The sequence below is a fragment of the Kluyveromyces marxianus genome, chromosome 3 (genome assembly GCF_001417885.1).
Source record: "Kluyveromyces marxianus DMKU3-1042 DNA, complete genome, chromosome 3".
Classification (NCBI taxonomy): Eukaryota; Fungi; Ascomycota; class Saccharomycetes; order Saccharomycetales; family Saccharomycetaceae; genus Kluyveromyces; species Kluyveromyces marxianus.
Window position 1 is genome coordinate 828876 of NC_036027.1, and position 27384 is coordinate 856259.

A 27384-nucleotide genomic window follows, 5' to 3' on the forward strand; every position below is an offset into this window, starting at 1 on the left:
ATAGTAAAATAAACTAACCATAGCCATAAAATCAAAGAAGAAAACGTAGAGAAAAAAAAAAAAAAACAAAAAAAAAACCAAAGAATATACATATATATATATATATTTATGTATGTACAGCACAATACGTATATCAATCTTTCCCTTTGAACCAACCGACCCGCCGTACTGCTTGCCCCATTACGATGCCCTAAACACAATGGTCACTTTGCCTGTTTGATATCGCTTCCAGAACATAAAATCCATCAAGCGCACATCTAATTCCCATTTGGTCAGCCCTCCTCCGGGGGAGCCAAGCCTCGCAGATCCGGTCGTTTTCCCGCTAATGGCTCGTTTCCCTTCCCTCGCAGATTTTTCTCGAGATTATTTACGAACGGGTTTCGGACCAAATCTTACGGTTCACGTGACTTACCTGATCGCTTTTTAAATTTTTTTAGTTTTTTACAATTTTCTGGCGTGTTTCTTTTTTCGTTTTTTTTTTTTTTTTTTTTTTTTTCCCTTTCCCTTTCCCTTTCCCTTCTCCGAAGAGGGAGCAACGTAGCAAAGATTGCATAAATAAAATAATAAGGCTTTGACATTAGCGAGTTATATACATGGTTTGAACAAACGGTATTTAAGGAAGAGTGTAAGGAAAGAGAGAAGAAGAGGGATTAAAAAAAGAGACAGGATTCCTGTGTGGTTTATTAACACAATTGAGTAATTTGGCGTTAGCTAGACAGAAGCACTAGTATTAGCGAAGTAGAGTTTGGATCAAGGAATAAAGGTGGATAATAACAATAGTAATACTAATAATAATACCAAATGTTTAAGAAGGATCGCGTACCCCGGGAGGAATATGTTCAAAAGCCTGAGGAGCCGGAACCTGTTGAGGGCCATAAACTGACGAAGCTTTTCAACAAAGTGACTGGACAGCCAGATTCTTATGTGAACAAACAGGACTATATATTTGGGAAGACGTTAGGTGCTGGTACGTTTGGTGTTGTGAGACAAGCACGGTGTATTTCTACAGGGGAGAATGTGGCAGTGAAGATTTTGTTGAAGAAGGCTTTGAAGGGCCAAAGTGTGCAAATGCAGATGTTGTACGATGAGCTTAATATTTTGCAGCAGTTGGACCATCCTAACATTGTAAAGTTCAAGGATTGGTTTGAGTCGAAAGAGAAGTTTTACATTGTGACGCAGTTGGCTACTGGAGGGGAGTTGTTTGACCGGATATTGGAGAAGGGGAAATTCTGCGAGGAGGATGCTGTTTTCATTATAAAGCAGATATTGGAGGCCGTGGAGTATATGCATAAAAAGAATATTGTACATAGGGATTTGAAACCGGAGAACATTTTGTACCTAGACAAGTCAGAGAACTCGCGCTTGGTGATTGGTGATTTCGGTATCGCAAAGGAGCTCAAGGGAGACCATGATCTAATCCATAAGGCAGCAGGATCCATGGGGTATGTTGCACCGGAAGTTTTGACCACATCGGGCCACGGAAAACCCTGTGATATCTGGTCAATTGGTGTCATAACGTACACGTTACTTTGTGGTTACTCGCCGTTCTTGGCTGAGAGCGCGGATGGTTTCATCGAGGAATGTACAAGTGGTGAATACCCTGTCGTGTTCCACAAACCATACTGGAATAGCGTTTCTAAGACAGCTAAGGAGTTCATCCTATGGGCTCTTACAGTTAATCCAGCAAGGAGACCAACAGCCAAAGATTTGCTCAACGACATATGGATTACTTCCACCGAATCTTCTAAGACAGACTTGTTCCCTGAAATCCGTAAGGGCTTCGACGCTCACAAGAAGTTCCGTGATGCAGTCGAGATTGTTAAATTGAACAACAGAATCAAGAAACTAAAACTGTTGTACGAGAACCAAGAAGATGGTTCAGATACCGATATCGAAGTCAACCCCACAGATTCATTGGAATCCATCCAAAGCTCCATGAAAACAATGTCAATAAAGGATGGACAAGGCGACCTGCATTCATCATTGAAACAAAACGCTTTCGCACAGCTTGTCCTGACGGCATCCAAGCACAAGGACAAGGTCAAGAACTTCCAAGAAACCGAGGAAGAAACCTCTTAATCAATGAAAAAACATAAAAAAAACAACAACAAATAAATAAAAAGCTCGCCTGCAGTAACGATTATCTGAGCTTCGCGTATCGGCTATCGTGTGTTTTATATCTATATATATATCTATATATATCACTACTTCTCTGTACTTTCCTGGTCGGCGCGAAATGCACGTCACGTGAATCATGTCTGCTTCTCTGTGGATTGCCGACTTTTTTAGTTTTCAGTCTTCTTCTTCTTCTTTTTTTTTTTTTTTTTTTTTTTTTTTAAAGCTTTCCCTAGAAGATTGTCGTTCGGCATTATTTTCAGAACTCACAGTCTTTATTCTGTTGAAATCACCTTTTTGTCCTGGTCAAAAGAGAGATGACATAAAATATACAAGTAAAATCACCGTTAATCGCCTATAGAAGTGAATAACACCAGAGGGAATATCTGGTATTGAGTGCATATCGTGTCGTTGTTCTTTTTTTTTTTTTGTTTTGCGTTCAATCCGGCTGTAGGGCCATTGTAATATAAAGGATTTAAGACCATAGTAGAAATAGAAACGTTTCGTCCTCATACAGATTTAGGTGAGGTACATAAGGCTCAGGACCAGAGGATATAAGAAGGCCAGGCGAGTGTTACTGTTTACCCATGGGTCTTTCTATTGAGCAAAAGTATAATATCTGCCTTATGGCAGAGAAACATCCCAAATGGACACAAGCAGAGTTGGCACAATGGGCTTATCAAGTTTACCAGCTTCCATCAAAGCCATCACAAGGAACGATATCCCGACTTTTGGCTAAGAAGAGCGAATTTATGAATAGTAAAGAGCACGAGAAGGATTCCAATCGACTTCGACGCCCGAACAATCTTTTAGTTCATAAGATTTTGCAGGAATGGGTATCACAGTCAATATGGAATGGGATTCCAGTTTCCTTACCTGTAATTCAAGACACAGCCCAATCTGTGTGGCACAAAATCCCACCTGAGTATAGGGAGGGAAAGGGTTCTTTCAGTCATAAATGGGTCGCCAACTTTCTTTCTCGGATGAATCTTTCGACGCATATTATCGAACATGATATGCCAAAACATCCTAAAGTATGGTATTTCGATGAGCGGTCATCGTTAAAGCAATTCATTTCTAATATATCCGAAGACTCACTTTTTACCCTGGACGAGACTTTTCTTGCCTATAACCTTCCCTTAGACTATGCACAATACGAAACTAACAGCATTCAGAAGAGACTCGAGGTTGTTACTGTTATGCTATGTTCTAACTTAAAGGGAACTGAAAAAATGAACCCTTTAGTGATCGGGAGATACGAAAACTATAACAGCTTCAAGAATTTTATGAAAGATGATGGCCATTCAGTTGGTCAAGATAGCCATTTGGGGGAAAAAACCGGAAAGAGATTTGGGATCGTATACCAAAGTAATAGAAAATCATGGCTCACTAGTACTATATTTCACGATTGGCTAGTCGCTTTTGATAAAAGGTTGGTGTCCGACAATAGAAAAATTTGGATTATATTAGACGATTCGTGCTCTCATAGAATCATAAATTTAAATTTACAAAACATTGAGTTAATTTACACTTCTGCAAACTCGAGGTTTTTACCTTTTAATTGGGGTGTTTTAGAAGAGTTCAAGGCTAGGTATAGAATTCAGCAATATAAAGCCCTAATTGACTTACAAAAAAATATATCTCAAGACTCCGGAGATTCAAGACTGCTTACCTATGAGCAGAGCTGCTTGACGATGACAAATGCGTTCAAGTTTATTAAAATAGCATGGGATGCTATACCCAAAGAGAGAATTAATGCAACTTGGAAAAACTCTGGTATTCTCCCATATAAACTTCTACATCATGAGGAAATGGGACCAAATACTTTCCAAAAGAACAAAGCTTTAGAAACCTCTTTGAACGAACTTTGTAACACTTACAGCTGTATGAGAAAATGGGATTATTCAATGCTTTTGCATTTAAACATCGAGAATAAGAATAAGAACTTTTTGAGTTTGGAGGAAATAATTGAAAGTTCGATAGTTGATCAATGGGAGCCAGAAGTAAGACAAGACACTCTATTGCTCGAAGATATGGATGACCTTTTCAATACCTTCAATACAGCCCCGCCTACCAAAAGAATAACACCAATGGAAAATCAAATCCTGAATGATCAATCGAAGCTTCTATCGGACCAAATCCCTGTTACAGATTCATATGGTATGATCACAACATCAAACGATAACCAAGATAACAAAATATCAACAGTCAGTGAATTAATAGATAATAATACGGAAGATATCTTTGGGAATATGCTGGATGAGAATTTCTTCTCAGATGAACTTCTGACCACCATCGGTGATCCATTTGCAAATAAGCTAAATGGAAATAACGAACAATCACAACCGGTTCAACCTCCTCAACGCCCACAATCTAGTTTATCTGCAGTTAGAGTGGCTGAAATACCAAGTAATACATCGCCTTATTCCGATGAGGGAAGATCTGCTGTGTACGGTGGTGGTGCGGAGGTACCAAAATCCCATTCCTCTCATTCCTCTCCTTATGTTGAAGGATCAGGTGGGCAACAGACCGAGACAATGATATTACCTTCCTACGTAAACCAAATATTTTCCAAAGGGTCTTCTGTTGAAATTGAAAACGATAAACTTGTGATGATGACAACATTACAAACTAATGTGGAACTTGCTAAGGCAATGGGTACAATTTTAAAGCATTCTGAACTCCAAGAGGTTGGTCTTTCAGAAGCTTCACTAAAAGAAATGAAAATGGGGTACCAGAATTGTCTAAAGCGAATTACCAAAGCAAGACATTTTCTCAATTCCATGGATAAAAAAAGACGGCAACAAAATATTGAACATCAATTTTTGACCTCGCATTCCGGAAGTCCTCAGGATTCAATCTCTTCGATGCATATTGCAGATTCTTTTTTCGAGAACTTTGCAGAGAATCATAGCACAGCAAGCTCTTCATAGCGGCTGCTATTGTACTATTATATGACTTTATTTACCTCCTATTACGTAGAGAATATAACGTTATATGAAGACTATCACATTCTAAATGTTCTATTACGTGGATAAACCTTACATGAAAGCTTTTCCCTTTTTCCGCACCATTAGAAATTCAGCAACAATTTGTTTTGTTTCATCGTCAACAATTTTGAAAATACTATTCATAACGCCTAATTTCAGTTCATTATTCGTTGTTATATGTTGTAAGGAGTCTTTGAGACCCTCTACCTCAATGTCATCGGGCACTCGTTCTACTATTGTAGCGATTTCGTCCTCAAATATATCAGATGTATCTAATATAGCTTTGATAAATTTTGGTCTGTCAAGACTATAGTTTATTAAGTAGTTCCATAGCTCGTTATCATTTGAATCTTTGACGAACTGAAAGGCCAATTTAGGGTCATCAAGCCTATCGATAATTAATGATAACGCCTTTCTGTTCTCACCGATCTTACTCCATAGAAATATGAGCTCATTGTATAAGGAAGGATCTGCTTGACAAAGTTCTATTGCTCTGTCAACATCATAATTTGATTTTAATTTTAGGAAGTCTAGGAGGTCTTTTTTGTTGAATTGAATGTAAAGAGATATCATATCATCTTCATAAGGTGTCACCATTAAAGGCTCTAAAACCATACATTCCTCCATGAACAAAAATAATATTACTCGTAGTGGTCCAGAAAATTCAGAAATTACCCTTTCTATAGGAATAGAGTGCCTGTTCTCTACGAGGAGTAAAATTGATTTGGAAAAAACTTTCCTAACAACAGATAATGGCATTTTGTCAATGTTAATAGGATCTTCATTATACGGTAAAAGAATAATTTCTTTTAAGCTACTGACAAAGTTTGAGAGTAAGTTATGCTCAAGTAAAACATCTAACACCTTTACATCTTTCAGTATGAGCATCTGCTTCACAAGTGGAACATATTGATCTGTCAGTGAGTATATTTGAATTAAGCAACGTCGTAGAGTAGTATCCTCTCTTGATTCAAGTTCTTCCTCTATCGAGTCAAGCAATGTTCTAACGTCATAGTATGAACAGTCCCATTTTTTTAGCAAAGAAAGCACTTTATCATACTTCCCTGCTGTAATAAATGACTGTAAGATAGTAGTGTAAACATTATAATCTAATACTGGATCTGTCGGTACCTGGTCAATAATATCATCAGCATGTTTATTTTTAACAAATTTCATGATATACATGCCCCATTTACTTATCTTAAAATTCATTAGCTCTTCATCCCCTTCTTGGACTTCCTGAAAGACTTTAACGATTGCTTCTGCTGCTGTCGACCAATCTTGTTTCAAAAGTAGGCTATCAATATATTGTTGGCCAACTAGCAACCTTTGCATAGGGTTTACGACATAGTCTCCAATCTCCCAGGCCTTCAAATACATCTGTCTTTCCACGTACCACTTGAAACGGTCTTCTAAAGATAATTCTTTGGATACTATTGCATCAGTTGAGCTAATAAGGTAGTATTCGGATTTTCCCTCACCAATATGAACACCTAAGTGGTAATCATTCAAAGTCATATTCTGGAAAGATTTCGATATCACTTGATATGTATGTAACTCCTCTCCATTAAATATATCGATTATCTTTAACTCGGGTGCATCTAATTTATCTTTATTCGATTGATCAATGCCAAGACATAGATATTGATCATCTTTAAAAGCGGCTGCTCCTGCAACGAGGCAGTTTAGTTCAATATGGTGCTCCAATTCAACTTTCCGATCAGGAACACCTCTTAAACTCGATGCTGCACTTGATATAATGGATCCGATATGATTTGTGGAGTCTTGAACTTTCGAGACCGACACTTTGAATTGCCAGATATGTTTTCCCCAACAAACGATAGCCCGATCAGTTTCTGGGAAAGTAACTTTGGGCCAGTAAAGATCCGGTCTATTTTCTTCATCTTGTGGAAATGGAATATTCAAGAGTTTGGTTCTAGAAATGCTCGAATAAAATGTTATACCATTATCATTCATCCAAAATATTACATCATCAACGGTGTATATTCCGACAATTGCTCCATTATTTTTCTCCAGTATTGTATCAGTTCTATTGCCCAACCAATTGCGCTGTGTTAGAACCACATCGCCAGCCATCCCACCAGATACAAAAGTTTTGGTGCTCGCATAATTTTTGTCAAGGACGACAGCGTGAATCGGTCTTTTGAAGTCAAACCCTGAAATATCTTGGGCATCTTCTATTGACCCAATTACGACTGTTCCGTCAATCGATCCTGTTGCAAAATAATCACCCTCAGTGGCAATAGATAAAATTGAAGAGCTGTGGCATTTAAATGTTCTGATGGTTGTAAAGTCTGGTCTTGTTAAGTGTAATAGTCCAGAATGAGTCCCGAATGCAAAAAGTCTATCGGAGAATAGACAAGAAGATATTGAATCTCTTTGGAAAAAAGATTTTGGTATATGTGTTAGTCTCGAAAAAGTTAAAATTGGAGGTTCATCCTCATCCTCATCTTCATCACTGTCATCACTGTCATCTTCATCCTCTTCGTCCTCATCGCTGTAAATCTCACTCTCGCTCTCCGTTCCCGATGAAGAGTCTTCTTCGACTTCAGGATCAATATCTTGTGTTCTATTAGACTTAGAACCTATAGAAATATCAGAATCTGATCCATTATGCGAAGATTCCTTGCATTGATCAATATCAACAGGTTCAGATTCCATCTCACGTTTGACTTGCCCTTCTTTTTTTCGAGCTCATTTCATGTTTGTTACAATTTCGAATAATAATGTGATGTCCCTTAAAGAATATATTTAAAAAGTTTTATTAGTGTCATTTGCTTACAGAATGCTGTCTACTGAACAAACGAAGTAAGTTGCATGGAAGGAACAAGAAACAATACATTAACTGAAGCAAAAACAACACTTAGACGACAATGACAAGGGCAAGAAAAGGTGCATTAGTCCAGTGTGATCCTTCGATTCGAGCTTTGATCTTACGTATGGATGCTGATAGGAATGATATAATCTACGAAGAATTGGATGATACCCATCTCTTGGTCGATCCAAGCAAGGTTGAGTTCATTAAATCTGAATTGAACCGTTTGTTATCTGAAAACATCTACAATCCTCTAGAAGAGGAAGAAAATTCGTGAAGAACTTTTTTTTATCACATAACACTATTATCTATTTAAGTGGACAAAAGCTTGGACGTTTCGTTGTTGATGAAGTTTTGGAAAACGTCTATGTACATACATTCTGAAAGTTTTTTGGCATCTACAGAAGGGTTATCTGCCAAAGTTTCATAATAGTTTGCATACCTACTGACGACTTCTTGTTGGATAGCATCGACTAGATGAGATTTGATCTCTGGATCTACAATGAAATTTCCAATTTGTTCGTATATGGAGGGGAGGTTAGTTTCAATCGATTTCCTGAGCTCATTATTTTGTTCCAATAATTTATCTTGTGGTGTAGACAACGAGAGGTAGTCTTTAGTAATTTGGTCCGCAGCTTGTCTTGTAAACCCGTTGATAGTATCACGAAGTTCGATTATTAACTCAGATCTAGCATCCACCATATTATTGATGATCTTAGGCACCGTTTGGAATACAGACACCGAAAGTTTCCCAATGTCTTTGATGCTTTGCAAAAGCCCCGAGAAGTCAAGGTATGTTTCCTTGGAAATATATTGAATATCAAAGTTTTGCACTTGATCACGCAAGAGCAACATATTTTTTAGTAATGATAGTTGTGTATCTAAAACGTTAATAGTTGCATTTGACGAAACAAGGTAAAATGCTTTCTTCAAAGACATTATACAGTCATGGACAATTGTGTGTGCAATATCATCAAATACTGTAGAGTTCACCATTTGGTAAATTTTAGATAGCAAAGCGATTCCGTATACTAGAGGAGGATAAGCAGAGTTAAACTCTTCTAGTTCGAAGAATGGTTGTGAGATCTCTTCCACCTCTGTTATTTTGGGTTTGGTTTCTTTTGATGCTTTTCGATGACGAATCACAAAAGAGTCAACTCTAGGTTTATATTTGTTGATGTTTTCTTCCACATAGATTTGAGATCTGAATATTAAACGCGATTGGCATTCTTTAACTATTGGCTTGAAAAGCGCATCAAATTTAAGGTTCTTGAACTGTAGTTTATATTCTGTTGAACCTTCCTCCATTTGATAGTATTTATTCAAGAGTGTAATTGTGTCACATAATGTCGCAATCGAAGTCTCTCTAAGAATTATTGATCTCACAGAGTCGTATAAAGGTTCAAAAAGTTCCATACACCATTCGTTAAATCTTGCTACAGTTTCATCATTTAGAGGATAAAATTGCGAGAAAAGGTTAAACTCCCTATGGGCCAAATTCTCAAAGAAAAGAAGATTGTCTTGAACATACTTGACCGTTTTACCAGAGTGCAATTGAGTTTCGGTTAGCTGATTCCATATACCATCTTTCAATAGCTTGGAGCGGCATTTAAAATATGTATTAAAACAATCCCTTAAGAGCGATTCAACTTCATCATATTGTGAACGTGATATGATGGAGTCTATTAGTTGTTTATAAGTTGAACCGATAGTAGCAAAGCGGTTATACAAAAGTGCTTCATTAGAATTGTTTGTCAATTGAGTTTTACTAGAGTTCAAGCGCGATATAATATCATCGTTCCGGCCTTTTATTTGGTTGTTCAAATAATTGGCTATCAATGTACATGCTCGAACAAGACACTGTTTAAATCGAATACGGTAAGACTCCGCTTCAAGGTAGTCCGGATGTTCTTTCAAAAAGTTCAATGATTCATCAATTTTTGCCAAATTTTGGTTGAAAGAGTCCTTTAGGACAATATTTGGAGATGAGTACTGATTCAACCTTCTAGCGATTGGTTCAAGGTTTTGAAAATACTGTAGTTCTCTTTGAATGGTTTCGTAACTCTCTTCTGATTCCTTTAATGACGTAGCGAGAGAGTCAATTGAGTTTTGGAATGATTCTGTTTCTGAAGAAATGGCTTGAAATTTATCTATAATCGTCACCAACCTATCAGTGACCTGACGTGTTGTACTTCTCAAAGTTGTATAATATCCATTTTTCTCCTCTAATTGATTCAAGTAGTCGGTATATTCTTTATACTTCTCGTTTTTCAGCTCCAGATTCGAGTGAGGAGGTTCTAGCTCTCGATTTAACCCTACGTCCTTCAACAATTGTACCAAATCATCGGTATAGACAGGTAGCCCATGCGATACTGAGCTTTTAGATGCTATGTCCTGAACAATCGAGCCCCTTCTAGACCTTACCATTTTCATATGAGGTGAAAACAACTATAGAGGGTCACGTATGTGTGGTTAAGGTCAGCCGGTGTTCAATATATAACCACCTTCGTAGACTGTGTTTTGAAATATAATGGTAAAAGCATCGTTTTCAACCTATAAAGGACATTTTGTTTTAATTATTGGTATATATGATGCCTACACAACTAGCTTGTCAGATGCTAGACTGTGAGAAGATATAAATCACGTGATAACATATTTTGAAAAGTAGTAATAGAATAAATATAAACTAAAAGAAAAAAAAAAGACGGAGGATACCTACTATATACATGGCTGAATTTCGGACAGTTGCGATTTTCTAGAAGCGCTTAGGTTTGCTCTGATGGTGCTGAGTTCTTCAGGCCCAGTTCAGCTTCTTTTGCTTCTTTCAAAGCACGCTCTTCTTGTCTGATCTTCTCTTTTTCAGCTTCAATATCAATTCCATATTCTTCAGCAATCTTTCTTTCTAACCTTAGTCTCTTTTCCAATCTTTCCTTCTTCATCCTGGCTAGTTCTGCTTTGATTTCATAACGCTCCTTAGGGATCTTGTTTAAAGTTTCTGGATCCGGCCAAAACCCTGGGACATTTAGCTTTTTATCGGTGTCTGTACCAATATAATACATCACAGCTACCGGAGCTAGAAGACAGAATCCAAACCTGAAAACCTCAAGTTGGGCCCTTGTATACTTGAATGGTAGTCTCATAATGTTGTTGATATGTATGGTGCTAACTTTTCTCTGTATTGAAGCAGCAACTCTTCGTTGGTGTGCTTAACTATAATCGAACGACATGTTATTAGTACGCTTTATACGCTAGAAGGACATCTTTTGTTCTAATTTTCCAAATCTGTTACCCGAACATATCAAATACTATAGTCACATGACCTGGTTTTCAATAAGCAGTGTACGAAAGACCCTATTTAGCTGGAAGCCAGAATTTGTCTGTTAGGGTTAGGAGGAGGGGGGCGTTCCTCGGCTCTTGAAAGTTGTTTCAGACTATAATTTAGGTCCCCTTTTGGACCTTTTTTACTATTGATATTTCTTTTGTTTTAAGTTTACTCGAGGCGCCTTTGAAAGGTTCGCAGTGCAAGATCGAAAATTTTGTAGAGTCTCAAATATAAACTATAAAAGGCGACAAACATTAAGGTGATGAGATGAGATGAGATGAGATGAGTATAGACAACAACAACAATAGAGGAAGGTATTCCAGTTATTTACAAGTTGTTAATAGGATACAACTTTAAATGAGCGTATCTCAAACTGTTAAAAGAGCAAAGATGTCTATGAAACAAATTTGCACACACTCAGGTTCCTTCCACGCAGATGAAGCTTTGGCAGTTTATATGCTAAGGTTGTTGCCTCAATGGCGCGACAGCAAGTTGGTTAGATCAAGAAAGCCAGAAGACTGGGAAGCTAGTGATATTGTTGTTGATGTCGGTGGTCAATACGATAATGGTGTTAAGTTTTTCGATCACCATCAAAGAGGTTTCTCTGAGACTTTTAATGACAAGTACAAGACTAAATTGTCAAGTGCTGGTTTAGTTTACAAGCATTTTGGTAAGGATATCATCAAGGAATTGGGCCCTCAATTAAACGATGATCAAGTTGAACTGTTATATGATAAGGTTTACAGTCAGTTCATCGAGAGTTTGGATGCTAACGATAATGGTATTGACCAATATGATGCCGATGTAGAACCAAAGTTCAGTGCCAAAGCTATCACTTTGCCAAGTATTATTAGCAGATTCAACCCAGAATGGAACAAGGATAGCTCTGATGAGAGCTTCTACAACCAGTTCCTCAAGGCCTCTGAATATATCGGAACTGTCTTTAAGGACTTGGTCAACGGCTACATCAATTCTTGGTTACCAGCTAAGACCCTAGTCATTGAAGCTGTTGAGAATAGATTTAATGTTGATAAAAGTGGTAAGATTATTGAGCTAGCTGAGTTTTGCCCATGGAAAGAGCACTTATTCCAAGTCGAACGTGAATTAAACATTGAAAACACTATCGAGTTTGTCATCTTCAGCGACACATCCGGTGCTTACAGAGTTTCCACAGTCCCTGTTACTTCTACTTCATTCGAATTCAGGAAGGGTTTGCCAGAGCCACTACGTGGTTTGAGAGACGAAGAACTTAGCGAAAAGAGCGGTTTCCCAGGATGTATTTTCATCCATGCTGCCGGTTTCATTGGTGGTGCAAAATCCCGTGAATCTGCAATCGGTTTAGCAAGATTGTCTCTCTAAACAATATTATATTTATTTAAGCTGCGCTAAGCTCTCTAGGATTACTTCTATATATGGCTTATTCGCATATTTGTATTTTTATATTTCGTTGGCATATATTCCACATGTTTTAGTATGTTTAATGTTAAAATCATATTCCCCGATTAATTATGATGTCTAATACTAAATTATTAAAAGTCGGTTCGAAAGAGAGCTGAACACAAATAACATACCGTTATTTTACTGAAGTGAGGTATGACAAAAGATGCAGAAGGTGTTTGGGTAGTCGGGTATGGCTCCTTGATTTACAAACCTCCTCCTTGTTGGAAGTATATGGTAAATGGAATATTACATGGGTTTTTGAGGAGATTTTGGCAGTCTAGTATTGACCATAGAGGTACACCAAACTCACCAGGAAGAGTTGCAACGTTGATTCCATATTCTGAAATCATTCAGAATGAGGCATTCAAAAAAGACCTTGATGAAAGGAAAACGAGGGAGGTTTCAACCGGACATGATTTACAACTTTTGGCGAGAGCCTACTACATTCCACCGGAACATGTACAGTCGGTAACAGAATACTTGGATGTCAGAGAGCAGAACGGATATACGGCTCACAAAATACATATACACTTAGAGCCCCCTAGAAACGAGCCAAAGGAATTACAAGAACTCTTAAATAAGCTCCCAGTGGATGAAGTCACTGGGAAACATATTCTAGTTTCCATGGTTTATATCGGAACTTCTGATAACGAGGCTTTTATTGGACCAGAAAATATCCAAGATACCGCATCTGTCATTGCATTTAATGAAGGCCCAAGTGGGCCAAATTACGAGTATCTAAAACTGTTACATGATTCATTAATACAAATGGCTAATCAAATAGGTAAACCATTAGAAGGAATCGAGGACTCTTATCTGGACTCCTTAGTAGAATGTACCGAATCGATACGAAGTAATAAAAATATGAAGCCGCACTCTGATTCCAAGTCTACATCGGTTACGTAGCCATTGGAACTCTGCGTCAATCTGTTACTCTCTATTCATAACGCGATGGGCTTTAACTTACCCATCCGTACACCATATACTAAATATACTTTTTTCATATATTGTTTGAATACACACATTTCACACATAATTCAAAACGCTATAAATATTTATTCAACGAACAACACAACGCTTTAAAACGGGAAGTGATATTGGACAGATTGACATTCTCAGGGATCAATTGACTTGCTTGAAGTTTCAGGAGAGTAATTGAAGACGCCTTGAAAGTTCGTTAGTTTCCAGATATATCATGAAACAATCGACCCTTCTTGCATTGGAAGGATTGCAGACAGTGCTCAAGGTTGTAATATTCATTGCGATCTTTGGAGCAGCAATCTCATCGCGTCTATTCTCTGTTATAAGATTTGAATCTATCATTCATGAGTTTGACCCGTGGTTTAACTTTAGGGCTACCAAATATCTTGTTAGCCACTCTTTCTATGAATTTTTGAATTGGTTTGACGACAGAACATGGTATCCCTTAGGAAGAGTTACCGGTGGTACCTTATACCCTGGTCTAATGACCACTTCGGGTGCTATCTGGCATATTTTACGTAAGATTGGGTTACCAATTGACATCCGTAATATCTGTGTGTTGTTTGCTCCAGCATTTTCTGGTTTTACTGCTTGGGCCACGTATGAATTCACAAAAGAATTAAAAGACTCTAGTGCAGGTTTGCTTGCAGCTGCTTTTATGGCAATTGCACCTGGTTACATCTCAAGATCCGTGGCTGGTTCATATGACAATGAAGCCATTGCTATTACACTATTAATGGTAACGTTCATGTTCTGGATCAAGGCTCAAAAGACTGGCTCTATATTATTTTCCACGTTTGCTGCAGTATTCTACTTTTACATGGTTTCCGCTTGGGGTGGCTATGTGTTTATTACCAATTTAATCCCATTACATGTGTTTATTTTAATCTTGATGGGTCGTTATCAGTCTAAGCTATACTCAGCATATACCACATGGTATGCTATTGGTACATTAGCTTCTATGCAAATTCCATTCGTGGGTTTCTTGCCAATTAGATCTAATGATCATATGGCTGCCTTGGGTGTTTTCGGACTAATCCAGATTGTTGCATTGGGTGATTACATTAAGTCACAAGTCTCTAGTGAGAAATTTAAGGTTGTTATGATCATCTCCTTAGTTCTAATTTTGGCAATTGGTGTATCGGGCCTATTCTTTTTGACCTACATGGGTTACATTGCTCCTTGGACTGGAAGATTCTACTCATTATGGGATACCAACTATGCTAAAATCCACATTCCAATTATTGCTTCAGTCTCAGAACACCAACCTCCAGCATGGCCTTCATTTTTCTTTGACAACCAGTTCTTGATCTGGTTGTTCCCAGCAGGTGTTTTCTTACTCTTTTTAGATCTAAAGGATGAGCATGTGTTTGTTTTGGCATATTCTGTACTATGTTCTTACTTTGCTGGTGTCATGATCAGATTGATGTTGACTTTGACTCCAATCATTTGTGTTACCGGTGCAATTGCAATTTCGAAACTATTCGACATATACTTGGACTTTTCCGTTCTACTTTCTGGTGGATCAAAGGCTACTGAGATAGCAAAGTCTGTTGAAAAGCTGGCTGAAAAGGAACCAAAAAAGCAGGCTCTTTCCAAATCCGAAGATGATGAAGCTGATGACTACGAAGCTCATCTTGAATTTGAATACGAAGAATCCTCTAAATCGCGTTGGTTCAATGTTGCTGCTAAAGCTCTTGTTTCTGCATCATTCATCAGTTACCTATTCATATTCGTTTATCATTGTACCTATGTTACTTCGAACTTCTACTCTTCCCCATCTGTTGTTATGCCATCTCAGAACCCAGATGGTTCAGTTGCTTTGATTGATGACTTTAGAGAGGCCTACTACTGGTTACGTATGAATACTGCTGAAGATGCTAAGGTTGCTGCTTGGTGGGATTACGGTTACCAGATTGGTGGCATGGCTGACAGAACTACCCTTGTCGACAACAATACATGGAACAATACACACATTGCAATTGTTGGTAAGGCAATGTCATCTCCACAAGACAAAGCTTACGAAATTCTAAAGGAACATGATGTAGATTATGTTTTGGTTGTTTTCGGTGGTGTTCTAGGTTACAGTGGTGATGACTTGAACAAATTCTTGTGGATGGTAAGAATTTCAGAGGGTATTTGGCCAGATGAGGTTAAAGAACGTAATTTCTTTACCGACAGAGGCGAGTATCGTGTGGATTCCCAGGCCACGAAGACTATGAAGGACAGTTTGATGTACAAGCTCTCTTACTATAGATTCCCATCACTGTACCCTAACGGGGAAGGTGTTGACAGAGTGCGTAACCAAAAGATCACCGAAAACGATGTTGGTGATTTAGACTACTTCGAGGAAGTTTTCACCTCTGAAACGTGGTTGGTGAGAATCTACAAACTAAAGTCACCCGACACCTTAGGTCGTGACCACGGTTCCGCTGCCAAGTTCAGCAAGAGCTCCAAGGGTGGAGTAAGAAAGAGATCAGTAAAGAAGCCTACAACAGATCTCAGAGTATGAAATGTTTATACATACAAATCTATATATATATATGTATGTTAGAAAGATATAAAGAAAGAAAGAGGACAGAGAAAAAGAATACAACTCATCAAATTACAGATACATCTATATACTTCTATAAGATGAATGGTTGGTTTATCCTTACACATGCCATTTTCCGGATCTTATTTTCTTTTGAACAATGATTTATGCTTTTTTTTGTACTCGGCTATTTCCTCTCTTCTTATACGTTGCGTGTGACCGACTAGGTTGGTAATAAGCTCTTCGTAAGTTTCTTTATCTTTCAGCAGCTCCCGTTCCTCTGCTTTTAGTGTGTTTATTTCGTTCTGTACCTTCTCAATGGCATCTATCAATTGGTCGTGCACCACCGTTAGTTTCTCCAACGGCACCGAACTAAACTCTTGCATGGCTAATAGCTCAGATATATCCACGCTCGGTACCTTCTCTTTGTCCTCCTTCAACCGCTCGTACCCCAAGCTTTCCAAGGTGTTATGCTCGTCCTCTTCCAATTTAAGGTAGAGCAAGTCCTGTATGACATATTCTTCCTCTTCTTCCTCATCGTGCGGTTCCTCCATGCCCAAGGTTTGCCGTATGAGCCTCTGTAGTGGTTCTTTACGCCATTGAGAAGGCGGGAGCGGCTGTCCGTCGGGAAACAAGCTATCGTATATCTTCTTTGTCTTTTCATTTTTCAACAAGTCTTGGAAGAGCACTTTCTTGTCACGTATTTCAATGCCTCTCTTCTTCGCAGCCAAGACCTTTCTTGTACAGTCAAAAATAGCTTCCACTGCAGTGGCACTATTTTCTTGGACCACTGGCCCGCTGGTGCTGGCACCGCCACTGGCGCCTGAAGCATTCGGCTCTGCAGTGACTGGAGACTCCTCTGGAACTTCCAGTTCTTCCACCTTTACGGTTGCCTCACCAAAATCACCAAAATCGCTGTCACTGTCACTGCCGTTGCCGTTGCAATTGGCACTTTCCTCGCCGCTTCTTCCACTCATTGGCAATGCGTACTATTTCTGGTTCGAGATACCCTCTAGCTAGCGCTAATGGGGCTTTCTTTCTCTTCCCTTTCCCTCGTCCTCTCTTTCCAGCTTTATTTAACTCATATACCCATCCAGCTATATATTGCTATGTGTGTATGTATGTATGCCAACAACATCCATGGCTAGCTAGCTAGCTAGCCAGCCAGCTGACCCAAGTCACGAGTCACAAGTCACGTGGACATCCACGTCCCAAACGATTCGGCCATGTCTGGTCCGACGATACATGATCTCCGGGTAACACTATCGCGAAAATGCGCAAAAATAATTTTTGTATTTTATTTTTTTTTTTTTTTAAAAAAAGCTTTGCCAGTTTTTCCCTTTTTTTCGCGCTTCGAGCAGAATTTCAATGTTCTCTCGCTGTGTTACGCCTCAGTTTCGCTGCACACGCCATAAGTAATGTAGTGTTCTATTTTTTTTTCTTTTTCGTTTTGTTTACCAAACAAACAGAGCAAACGGGAATTGAGGTTAAAGATTTTATCTAGAGGAGAATGTCAATATGCAATAGAACTATCAACACGCTTTGTACATAAGAAACGGCGTAAGTGTTGACGGGATCAATATTGGATCAGATCAGGATAGATCAGGATAGATCAGAATCGATCAGAGATCAGACTAGATCCAGAGATTGGAGCAGGAATTGGAGTTGAAAAAACTGTACAAGGGAAGCAGCTGTTTTTAGATAGCACGTTACTCGAAAGAATCAGGAATGGAAGAAGCAGTTGGAGGAGCAGTGCATGTCAACAGTGTGATCAGACAGGAATTTGAGACGTCGTTTGACGAGTACAGTGCTGGGGAGTCGGCCAAGAGGTTTATAGCGTTGGAGGTTTCTGATAATGAGGACGATTATAACTCTTCGGTGGATTCATTGCACGCTGTGTCGAAGGTGAGCACGAACACTGTTCTCGGGCCCCTTGCGGATAATGGAACGGAGAATAGGGATTTGGACATACCGGAGTCGATTTCGACGGTTACGCAGTCGTACTATGGGTCCGGTAATAACAATGGCAGTATGACTGGGAACAGCAGTGCCTTAGGACCGGCGTCGGTGTCTGTTGGTAACGACAGTAACAGCAATAATAATAATAATAATAATAACAGTAATAATAATAATAATACCAATAACAACAGCAACAATAACCCTAGCCTCAGGCCGGTTAAAGACGAGAAGAAGAGATGGTCATTCATCAGTGCTAATAGCTCAAATAAGAAACGGTGGTCTACGCTATCGTTCGTCAGCGACACGAAATCGAATAAAAGGTTGTCGATTGTGAGCAGTGACTCTTCCTCGAAGAGATCTAGCGTTCAGTCCCTGAGCCAGCAATCTTCGAGCAACAAGCTGAAAAGATCGAGCACGGGGGCATCGCTGAGATCCATGTTCAACAAGATTGCATTGAAGGACGAAGATAAAGAGAATACAAACACCATACTGCATCACAAACGTGTGCAATCGACAACAGTTGCAAGTACAGTCAATGTCACGGCACAGGCACAGATGAACCCTCCCGCCAACTCAAATAGAATTCCCTTGAGCCAAATTAACCAGAACACGAGGCGTGAACAGAGGTTCAGTACGATACCGGCATCGCCATCAATGGACAACATGAGTATGTTCTCGCAACAGAGCAATGCGTCTATGGGATCCAAATGGAAGTTCTGGAAAAGACGTGCAGGCGATTTCCCACAGGACTCGCGTTACATGCAAGATCCAAACACATCATCATCATCAACAACAACAACGTCGATGCGTACCAAAACCTCGCTGTCAGACCTAAGGAAATCGATCTTCCAAAACAGTATATTAGGCACGGACCCGAATTCCCAGGATTTGAAATCCAGAAGATCACATTCTTCATTGCATCACAAGACTTCGCAATCCTCTTTGAAACAGAAGACGTCTCATCCGTCATTGAAGAAGCTGCAAAGCAGCAGAAGAAACTCAAGCATTGCATCCAACGATTCGTCGCCGCAGATTTCGTTGCCTATCCCGGACCAGGTTTCCCGTGATAAGATCAGAACTAAGCTGAGACATTCGAGCTCGCTGATTTCGATCAATAGTAACGTTGTTGGCGGATCAGTTATAATTGCCGAAACAGACGAATACGATGAATCTGTGTTACAGCAGATTTTGGACCTTTGTACCGTCAAGGAGATTGTGTCATTCGATTATTCGCCCACGCTAAGACAATTGGACCACTACATTTACATCGACTCCTCGAACTCGACCATCTACAAAATTGTGCCCTTGGACAATGATGACAGAGAATGCAAGATGACAAGACAAATGAGACTGCAAGAGCTGCAACTGACCATGTTGCTGAATGGCACACCAGGTTTCACGAACGTTCTTGACGTCAAACTGGTTAGAAGAGATAACGACCAGACTTTGTTCCTAGTGTACCACATGAAAAACCACGGCAAGAGCTTAAACCAGCTTATCGCGAGCGAGCACAGGCAATTCACTGTTGCCGAAATAAAAGACATTATCACCCAATGCATAAGAATACTCTATGTCGCAGAAACAAAATTCCAATTCGAGCATAGACTGCTGACGTTAGATCACGTTCTGCTTGACTCTAACAAGAATGTCACCCTCATTGACTACAAGTTGTCAAGAGCTACTTACGGATCCCAGGTTCTGTTCACTAGACTGGACCACCCACTGTTCTTCGAGTTCAGAAAGGACTACAATTCAATTTTGCAGTGGCTCAGACAATCCATGACCGTAGATAGCTGGTCTCTATTCTATCCAAAGACCAACCTGGTGTGGCTCAACTATATAATATCGAAACTACTGCAGCATTGCAAAGACCCTCAAACGAATTCCCCGCTACTGAACAAGATCCAGGCCAGCCTGGAATCCACCAAATCAAGAAAGTTGTGGAAACGTCACGATGGGGTTGTTGAAAGCTGTGCAGACATTGTCAGCTATTTGTAACGACATATAAAGGTGTATAAAACAAAGACATAAACAAAAACAAAGAACAAAGACATAGACTTTCCCATCTTGTAACATTGTTAATTGCTTCTCACACGTATCGTTATTTTTCATTTATGGTCCTGGTCCTGGTCTCTCATCTATCCGTCTTGGTGATGATGCTCTTATGCGTATACTTTTTAACCTTTCTGCAGGTCGAGTACCGCTTTTTTTTTTTTTTTTTTTTTTTTTTTTTTTTTTTTTTTTTTTTTGTTTTGGGAACTGAGAACAACCAAAAAAACGAGCACGAGAATCACAGTAGTTTCTCCAGTGTATAGTGCGCATTAAGAAGTATGAAGGGTTTGTGAAATATTGGAAGTAGAGATTGAGTTAGGAACTGGGGTCTGGAGTGTGCGAGACGCCAAGTAATTTTTCATTCACATTGAGTAACATTAGGAACGAGAGCCATTCTGGGAAAAAAGCGGTACAGAGCGGTTCAGTTTGCATATTGGAGGAAGACATATAGCGATGGATGCTAGTGCGTTTGAGATTGACGCGGGGCTGAGCGGGCTGCGGGCCGAGCATCAGGAGCAGCAGCAACAGGAGCAGCAGCAGCGTCACCAGGAACAGGAGCAGCATCAGCATCAACATCAGCATCAACAACGAGAGCAAGAACAACGGGCTGTCAGCCTTAAGAATGGCAGAAGTAATAGCGGACACAGCTCAGGAAACGGCGGTGATCGGAGGTTCATTGCACGTGACTGGTTTAATGTTAGTTGCGAGCGGGACTGCGAATTGATGCAGATATTCATCGAGCAGTTGAATGGGACGAACCATGTGAACTACTCCAAGGCGTATCTACTGTTCAAAGAGCGGACTGGGTTTCCCTTTTCTGATCCGAAGCATATGCGAAAGAGAATGGACCAGATTGTTTACACATTCAAGACGCAAGGGGATATGCTGCCCGAGGATGTGAAGCGGAAAATCACTGAGTACAACGAGGCATTGGAGGCTGCCAAGCAGCGCGACAGTTCGAATCGGAAACGGTTGATTTTGATGGAGCCCGTTGAGGCAGACGATACCCGGAGTAGGAGTAGGAGTGGGAGCGGGAGCGGGAGTCGTAGTCGGAGTGGGAGTGCTAGCGATGGTGTAAGCGATGGCGAAGCTGATGTTGAATCGCAAGCTCGGGGCATCGCGCGCGGAATACCGAACTCCAACAATTTGCTGGGCCTAGGGTCCAAGAAGAACAACGGATCGTCGATGAGTCCAACCGGTCTGACGATGGGCGTGACGATGGGAATGGGCGTGACCAAGAGCAACAGCAACAGCAACAGTAAGAGCAGAAAACGTAAGCATGGGAACGGTTTTTCCGCAGAAGAATCTTCGGACCGGACTTTGAAAAGACTTGCAGAAAATGTTGAGACGTTGACAAGAATGATGCAGAGTCATGATCTGTTGCTCAACCGAATCGTGAGGCTGTTGGAGGGCAATAGTACTGTTGCTGCTTTGGACCACCACAGTAGCAATGGGGGTGCTGGCCAAGAAGAGCCCGACCCATCGGAGTCACACACTACAACTACAACAGCTGGGACATCGGCAGTAGTAGTACCAGATACAGCATCTGCTGCGGCTGCGGCTGCGGCTGCGGCTGCTGCCGCCGCCGCCGCGAGCAACGTCCTCAACCTAAACCCATCGCTCGCAGCTGCCAATGCCGTCAGTAGCAACGAATACGATGAGGAAGACGGCAGCGGCGGCGAGCGTGACCACGTGACCATAAGGTAGCACGTGGTTTTTGTCTCTCGCTCTCTCTCGCTTAGCCTTGGCCTTAGCCTTGGCCTAGCCCAGCCCAGCCCAGCCGTGGGCAATTGTACTATACTATACTATACTTACTATACACTACTATACACCTACATAATGCTACCCTACGTCCAATAATCCATCCACATTCTCGTACTTGTTCTGGCCCTGGCCCTGGCACTTCTTCGTTCCCCTCGTTTCTTCTCGTTCCTTCTCGTTTACACCTGCCCTTTGGCTCGCTTTTCTGCTCTCTTTTCGCTCGCTTTTCGCTCGCTTTTGCAACTGTTGGACAGGAAAACCTCTGTCAGCAAATGTGTGATGTCCAACCGAGGCAATCAACGATCAGCCAGGCTTAGAAGACGGGGACAGGACAATTCACCCTCCCCAGCGGCGGTGGTGCACGTACGTACGTACGTACCTATGTACGTACGTATACGTATACATTCTTGCTACTACACACTCTCTGCATACACATAGCTAGTTTTTTTTTTAATTTATTTTTCCTTCTGATTTTGTATTACTTTAAACGTGTATACGCTTCAAACGTGTATACGTATACATGATCATGATGGATGGGTGCTGATGCTGATCCAACAATGATGGATGGGGCCTAGGGCTGGGCTGGGCTGGGGTTGGGAATCAGGGCGATGGCCCTGGCCAGCGCGCCTTTCTCACACACATCCACGTACCCATCATAGCGTAGTACAAACATATATATAGCACCGGACTTCCCCCCCCCCCCTCATGCCAGCATACATTTTTCTCTCCCTTCTGGCAGTTTGCTGGTGCCGTTTTTCATGTTGGCATGACTTGTACAAAAATGTCTTGATGGTGCATTGTTCCCCTTACACAGTTAGATAACGATAGAGCGTAATTAATAAAGAGAGAGAGAGAGTAGAGATATACCAGTACAAAGGTAGTGAGAGGACAAAAGAAGCAGAGGTATAAAATTGCGAATAATTTTTATCACAAGAAGAAGCATATATAGTGAGTGAGAGATAAGTTTGAGTATCCGAGTTACAAGGGAACGACAGAGAGAAGAGATAAAAAGGATTCAATCAGATCAAATCAAATCAAATCTATCTTCTCAATGCCAATGCCGGTTAGTGTTGATAAAATCAGTAAAACGATGAGCAAAGATATGAATGGCAGCGGTGGACTGGATTACAGAAGAAGGAACGTGCAAAGATCGATGGATCCAATTGCAGTGATTACCGATAGCGAGTCAGAGGACGATTTTAGGAAGAAGCCCTTTTTCCGGGTTCCCTCGCCTGGGAAGACAGCGAAACGGACGAAGCGGGGGTCGCAGTCGTCGGCATACAGCACGCCTCCTTCGCCCCACCATTCTGGGAGACGGTTGTCAAGCGAAGAGATTATCAACCAGATGGAGAAGGAGCAGGATGCAATGGTGATGCGGTTGCTCAAGGAGATCGATCTGCTACGGGAGGAGAATGTGAGGTTGAGACGGTCCTTGAACCAGCTGTCGAGCAATTTGCACAGTTCTGAGCTTTGTGGTAGTGGTAGTGGCAGTGGTAGTGGCAGTGGGACTCCGTTGGGTCCCACGTTTTCTGGTGCTTCCAGACCGGGATCGACAAGCAGTTCTTTGAGCCATCAGCAGCTACAGCAGCAGCAGCAACAACTGCTGCTCGTACCAGGAAGTTCGAACGGGAGTGCATCGGTGTCCAGACGTCCTTCATCGTCCTCGCAACTACTGGACAGTCTAACGCCGGAACTACAGCGCAAGCGAAACTCTGTGACCAAGAACGAGATCGATTTCATGGAGGGCTATTCCCCCACGTTACGGGGCGTCTCAGGGCTCTCAGGCCCGCATCTCGCCGGCAACATTGATGCATTCCCTCGTAGATCTTCGGCAGCTGTTTGTGGCTCCAGAAGAAGACGTTCTTCAGGGAAACCCATGGAGGAATCAGACACGTCGTCGCTAAACTCGTCTGTTAGCAAGATACCAAAGAGAAATGGCTCCCCGAACACTACTCTGGCTACTGCAAGATGATCACGGGCAAAGGACGCTGTCCTGCCTCCTCTACCCCCCATTAGCACTTTCTACATTATATTTTTTTTCTTTCCACGGTTTTGATAAATGGTTTTCTGCTGAGATGAGATCGCTTTATTTCCAATCTACAAACTCAACGAAACAATGGTTTTACTGTTTTGGGTGACTGCAAACGCAGGTTACGTTCAAAGTCTATAGTATGCGATTACTTTTCCTTACATATATATTTCAATAAATGCACGTTTATATCGAACCCACAACCATATACGATACGGGTTCCGGTTTTAGTTTTAGTTTTTAGTTTTAGTTTCAGTTTCAGTTTCAGTTTGGTTTCAGTTGATTTTATTCAATCGTTTTTTTTTCTGCTTTCTTTTCCTTCCACCAAACTGCTTCCACCAGAAACCAGCCAGAACTCTGCCCATTCAGTTTGTTCTTCCACTTTTACTTCACTGGGGTACAAACTCATTTCTGTCGCTGACACTTCAGTCTTTTTTAGTGTCTTTGTAATTGCTCCATCGGGTAATGACAGAGAACTGACATACGACAGAAAAAGATTTATGTGAAAGTGAAGAAATTAAAAAAAAAAAAAAAAAAATGTGTCAGCGTCAGTGAAGGATCCGCTTATGCAGTTGAAGACTAGCACCTAGGGTCTAGGTATTGGCATCTGAGTGAGAGTTTCTATTTGAAACATTACACCATATCTCATTGAGAAATAAGTGGTTCTGGCTATTTTTTGTACTATGGAGAGACCGTTATAGACAAGTCTGTCCTTGTTTTACCTTGGCTTTTTACAATAGACATTACCAAGGTTGTTCTTGCCAAGGATCACAGGTGATACTATTCTGAAAAGGTATATAAAGTGTAGCACATTAGTGTTGATCGGATCGGGGGGTTTTTGTAGCTTGGTATGAGTTTTGATGCCTTTAATTATGAAAACAATCGTGTTCAATAGAGATAGATCAACGAAGAAGAAACTAAGGTATCTTGATTGACAGTGACCGGGAATAAAACAACAATAATAATAATAATAAAATTTCCAAAGAAATATGCTACTTTCTAAAACTTTCCTCTGGTTTATGCTGACTCTGGGTTGGGTTCAGTGTCTTTCTACCAGCACATTTTCTACCACCACTATCTCAACTTCAAAAGTCTGTCCTTCGTGCACCACCATCACCAGTCTTTCCAGTGTTCCTGGACCTTCTACTGTCGTATCTACTATTTGTCCAGGATGCTCTGTTTCAAAGAGTTCTACTGTCCCAACGACATCAACGACCTCCACTAGCTCAGTTGTGACTTCGACATCTTCTACTTCAACATCAACAACGTCTACAACTAGTGTTCCACCTTCTACTTCAACATCAACAACTTCTACATCTAGTGTTCCACCTTCTACTTCAACATCAACAACGTCTACATCTAGCGTTCCATCCTCCACTTCAACTCCAAATCCTTCGACTACAACGGAAACAATATGCACCCGCTGTACTGAATCTAAGAGTTCTTCTTCCAGTTCTACTTCAAGTACTACATCCAGTACTACTTCAAGTACTACATCCAGCTCTACTACAAGTGTGCCAACAACTCCAATATCTTTGGACACAGTTCCTCCTACCACCGTCGAACCAAAAGAAAGTACTTCCTCCAGTACTTCTTCCAGCACTTCTTCAACACCGGACACTACCACAAGTTTCACCTCATCAACATCAATCACTACATCAACCACAAGTAGTATAACTACCAAAACCTCAATTGTTTGTCCAAGTTGTACTGAAATAACTAGTTTCTCAACCTCAAGTGTTTCATCCACTACAGTTCCTTCGTCAAGTGCATCATCTACCACAGTTCCTTCATCAAGTGTATCATCCACCACAATTTCTTCATCAAGTGTGTCATCCACTACAACTCTGTCATCAAGCACTGAGTCTTCTACTACTGTTTCCACTTCTTCCAGTTCCTCTGTTCCTCCGCCAGTAACACCAGAAATTGTTTCTTCAACTACCACAACAGCGCCTAAGGAGTCAACAACTACTTCAAGCTCGACAACGTCATCAACTTCATCTTCTGTATCTACGACTACCACGTCTACTACTTCATCCTCTACCACCACTGTCCCCACAACGGAATCCAAGACCGAGTCTACTACCACTTCATCTTCATCACCATCACCATCTGTATCTACGACTACCACGTCTACGACTTCCAAGTCTACTACTACTGTCCCCACAACGGAATCCAAGACCGAGTCTACTACCACTTCATCTCCATCACCATCACCATCTGTATCTACGACTACCACGTCTACTACTTCATCCTCTACCACTACTGTCCCTACGACGGAATCCAAGACTGAGTCTACTACAAAGCCAACACCATCTGTATCTACGACTACCACCTCTACTACTTCTCCTTCGACTACTACAGTCCCCACAACAGAGTCAACTACTTCCTCCGCATCTTCAAGCTCTACCACGAACACTACCCCGGAAACACAATCTACGACAACACCATCATCCTCCATATCCACCACAATCCAATCCACACCTCAAACTTCTGAACCAACAACACAGACAGTCAGTACTACAGACTTTACAACAGAAACAACATGGACCTCATTCAGCGTTCAAACCGTAACTACTACCGTGTGCAGTGGAGACAATTGTACTCCTTCCACAAGCACAACTTCAGTCCCAGTGACTACTCTCACAACAGGGACTGTTCCCGGAAACAATACAACAACTTCAACTCCGATTGGATCCTTCACTACTGAAAATCCAAAGGTTAGCACTCCAGTAACACCAATTTCAACCCTAAGCTCGGCTACGGTTCCCCCAATGTCAGCATACCAAGGAACAGGTCTTAAATTGGAAGCAAAATTGGAATACCTTACCGCATTGGCTTTCGGATTGCTCAGTCTCCTCTAATTGACATAGCAGAACTCCACATATATAACAGTTGTATATCTTAATATCATATCAATTATAATAGTACCTTTTTGACATTAAGGTCTATCAAGTGCTGTCGCGCGACAGATTTAATAGAATACAGTATGTTAGAGATTAGGAAGGCAAAGTAGTAAGTCACGACATAGTAAAAAAAAAAAAAAAAAAGGGAGCACTAGACACGAAACACATTGGACCGTAACGTAACCCACACACCTCAGACAATACGCCTAAAAAAAAAAGTAGTTGGACTCGCTGTGTTATTGCTTTTCCACTGAAAAGTTTTCTTTCTTTTGGGCCTAAAGTCCCGGAAAAGAAACGTTATGGTGAAAAAAAAGTGTTTAGTTGTCGAGCTCATCGCATCGCAAATTGGGTTTATAACAAGAACAGTATCAGGATACTTTATTGCAGTAACTCTTCTGTTTAGTTTGAGAATTATAGAGCATTTGAATTGTTGCTTAGAACAATTAATTGCTAAAGCATC

General features: G+C 40.7%; 11 protein-coding genes across 11 annotated transcripts; 7 read left to right on the plus strand and 4 right to left on the minus strand.

Moving 5' to 3' along the window:
* Nucleotides 1-801: 801 nt before the first annotated feature.
* CMK2 (serine/threonine-protein kinase) lies at nt 802-2079 on the plus strand (the record flags this gene model as incomplete). The annotated part of the gene is made up of 1 exon (XM_022818879.1): nt 802-2079. The coding sequence occupies one exon, from the start codon at nt 802-804 to the stop codon at nt 2077-2079; it is 1278 nt and encodes a 425-aa protein (XP_022675502.1).
* Nucleotides 2080-2702: 623 nt separating this feature from the next.
* PDC2 (Pdc2p) lies at nt 2703-5048 on the plus strand (the record flags this gene model as incomplete). Its single annotated transcript, XM_022818880.1, has 1 exon — nt 2703-5048. The coding sequence occupies one exon, from the start codon at nt 2703-2705 to the stop codon at nt 5046-5048; it is 2346 nt and encodes a 781-aa protein (XP_022675503.1).
* A 108-nt stretch (nt 5049-5156) lies between these two features.
* On the minus strand, nt 5157-7787 carry VPS41 (Vps41p; the record flags this gene model as incomplete). The annotated part of the gene is made up of 1 exon (XM_022818881.1): nt 5157-7787. The coding sequence occupies one exon, from the start codon at nt 7785-7787 to the stop codon at nt 5157-5159; it is 2631 nt and encodes an 876-aa protein (XP_022675504.1).
* A 466-nt stretch (nt 7788-8253) lies between these two features.
* On the minus strand, nt 8254-10374 carry COG3 (Golgi transport complex subunit COG3; the record flags this gene model as incomplete). The annotated part of the gene is made up of 1 exon (XM_022818882.1): nt 8254-10374. One exon carries the CDS (start codon nt 10372-10374, stop codon nt 8254-8256), a length of 2121 nt encoding a protein of 706 aa, XP_022675505.1.
* Nucleotides 10375-10706: 332 nt separating this feature from the next.
* PET100 (Pet100p) lies at nt 10707-11081 on the minus strand (the record flags this gene model as incomplete). Its single annotated transcript, XM_022818883.1, has 1 exon — nt 10707-11081. The coding sequence occupies one exon, from the start codon at nt 11079-11081 to the stop codon at nt 10707-10709; it is 375 nt and encodes a 124-aa protein (XP_022675506.1).
* A 539-nt stretch (nt 11082-11620) lies between these two features.
* MYG1 (Myg1p) lies at nt 11621-12622 on the plus strand (the record flags this gene model as incomplete). The annotated part of the gene is made up of 1 exon (XM_022818885.1): nt 11621-12622. The coding sequence occupies one exon, from the start codon at nt 11621-11623 to the stop codon at nt 12620-12622; it is 1002 nt and encodes a 333-aa protein (XP_022675507.1).
* Nucleotides 12623-12856: 234 nt separating this feature from the next.
* Nucleotides 12857-13609, plus strand: GCG1 (gamma-glutamylcyclotransferase; the record flags this gene model as incomplete). The annotated part of the gene is made up of 1 exon (XM_022818886.1): nt 12857-13609. The coding sequence occupies one exon, from the start codon at nt 12857-12859 to the stop codon at nt 13607-13609; it is 753 nt and encodes a 250-aa protein (XP_022675508.1).
* Nucleotides 13610-13898: 289 nt separating this feature from the next.
* On the plus strand, nt 13899-16196 carry STT3 (dolichyl-diphosphooligosaccharide--protein glycosyltransferase subunit STT3; the record flags this gene model as incomplete). Its single annotated transcript, XM_022818887.1, has 1 exon — nt 13899-16196. The coding sequence occupies one exon, from the start codon at nt 13899-13901 to the stop codon at nt 16194-16196; it is 2298 nt and encodes a 765-aa protein (XP_022675509.1).
* A 164-nt stretch (nt 16197-16360) lies between these two features.
* Nucleotides 16361-17194, minus strand: LAA2 (Laa2p; the record flags this gene model as incomplete). The annotated part of the gene is made up of 1 exon (XM_022818888.1): nt 16361-17194. One exon carries the CDS (start codon nt 17192-17194, stop codon nt 16361-16363), a length of 834 nt encoding a protein of 277 aa, XP_022675510.1.
* Nucleotides 17195-17945: 751 nt separating this feature from the next.
* Nucleotides 17946-20174, plus strand: ALK1 (protein kinase ALK1; the record flags this gene model as incomplete). Its single annotated transcript, XM_022818889.1, has 1 exon — nt 17946-20174. One exon carries the CDS (start codon nt 17946-17948, stop codon nt 20172-20174), a length of 2229 nt encoding a protein of 742 aa, XP_022675511.1.
* A 507-nt stretch (nt 20175-20681) lies between these two features.
* Nucleotides 20682-21935, plus strand: KLMA_30381 (uncharacterized protein; the record flags this gene model as incomplete). The annotated part of the gene is made up of 1 exon (XM_022818890.1): nt 20682-21935. One exon carries the CDS (start codon nt 20682-20684, stop codon nt 21933-21935), a length of 1254 nt encoding a protein of 417 aa, XP_022675512.1.
* Nucleotides 21936-27384: the final 5449 nt, after the last annotated feature.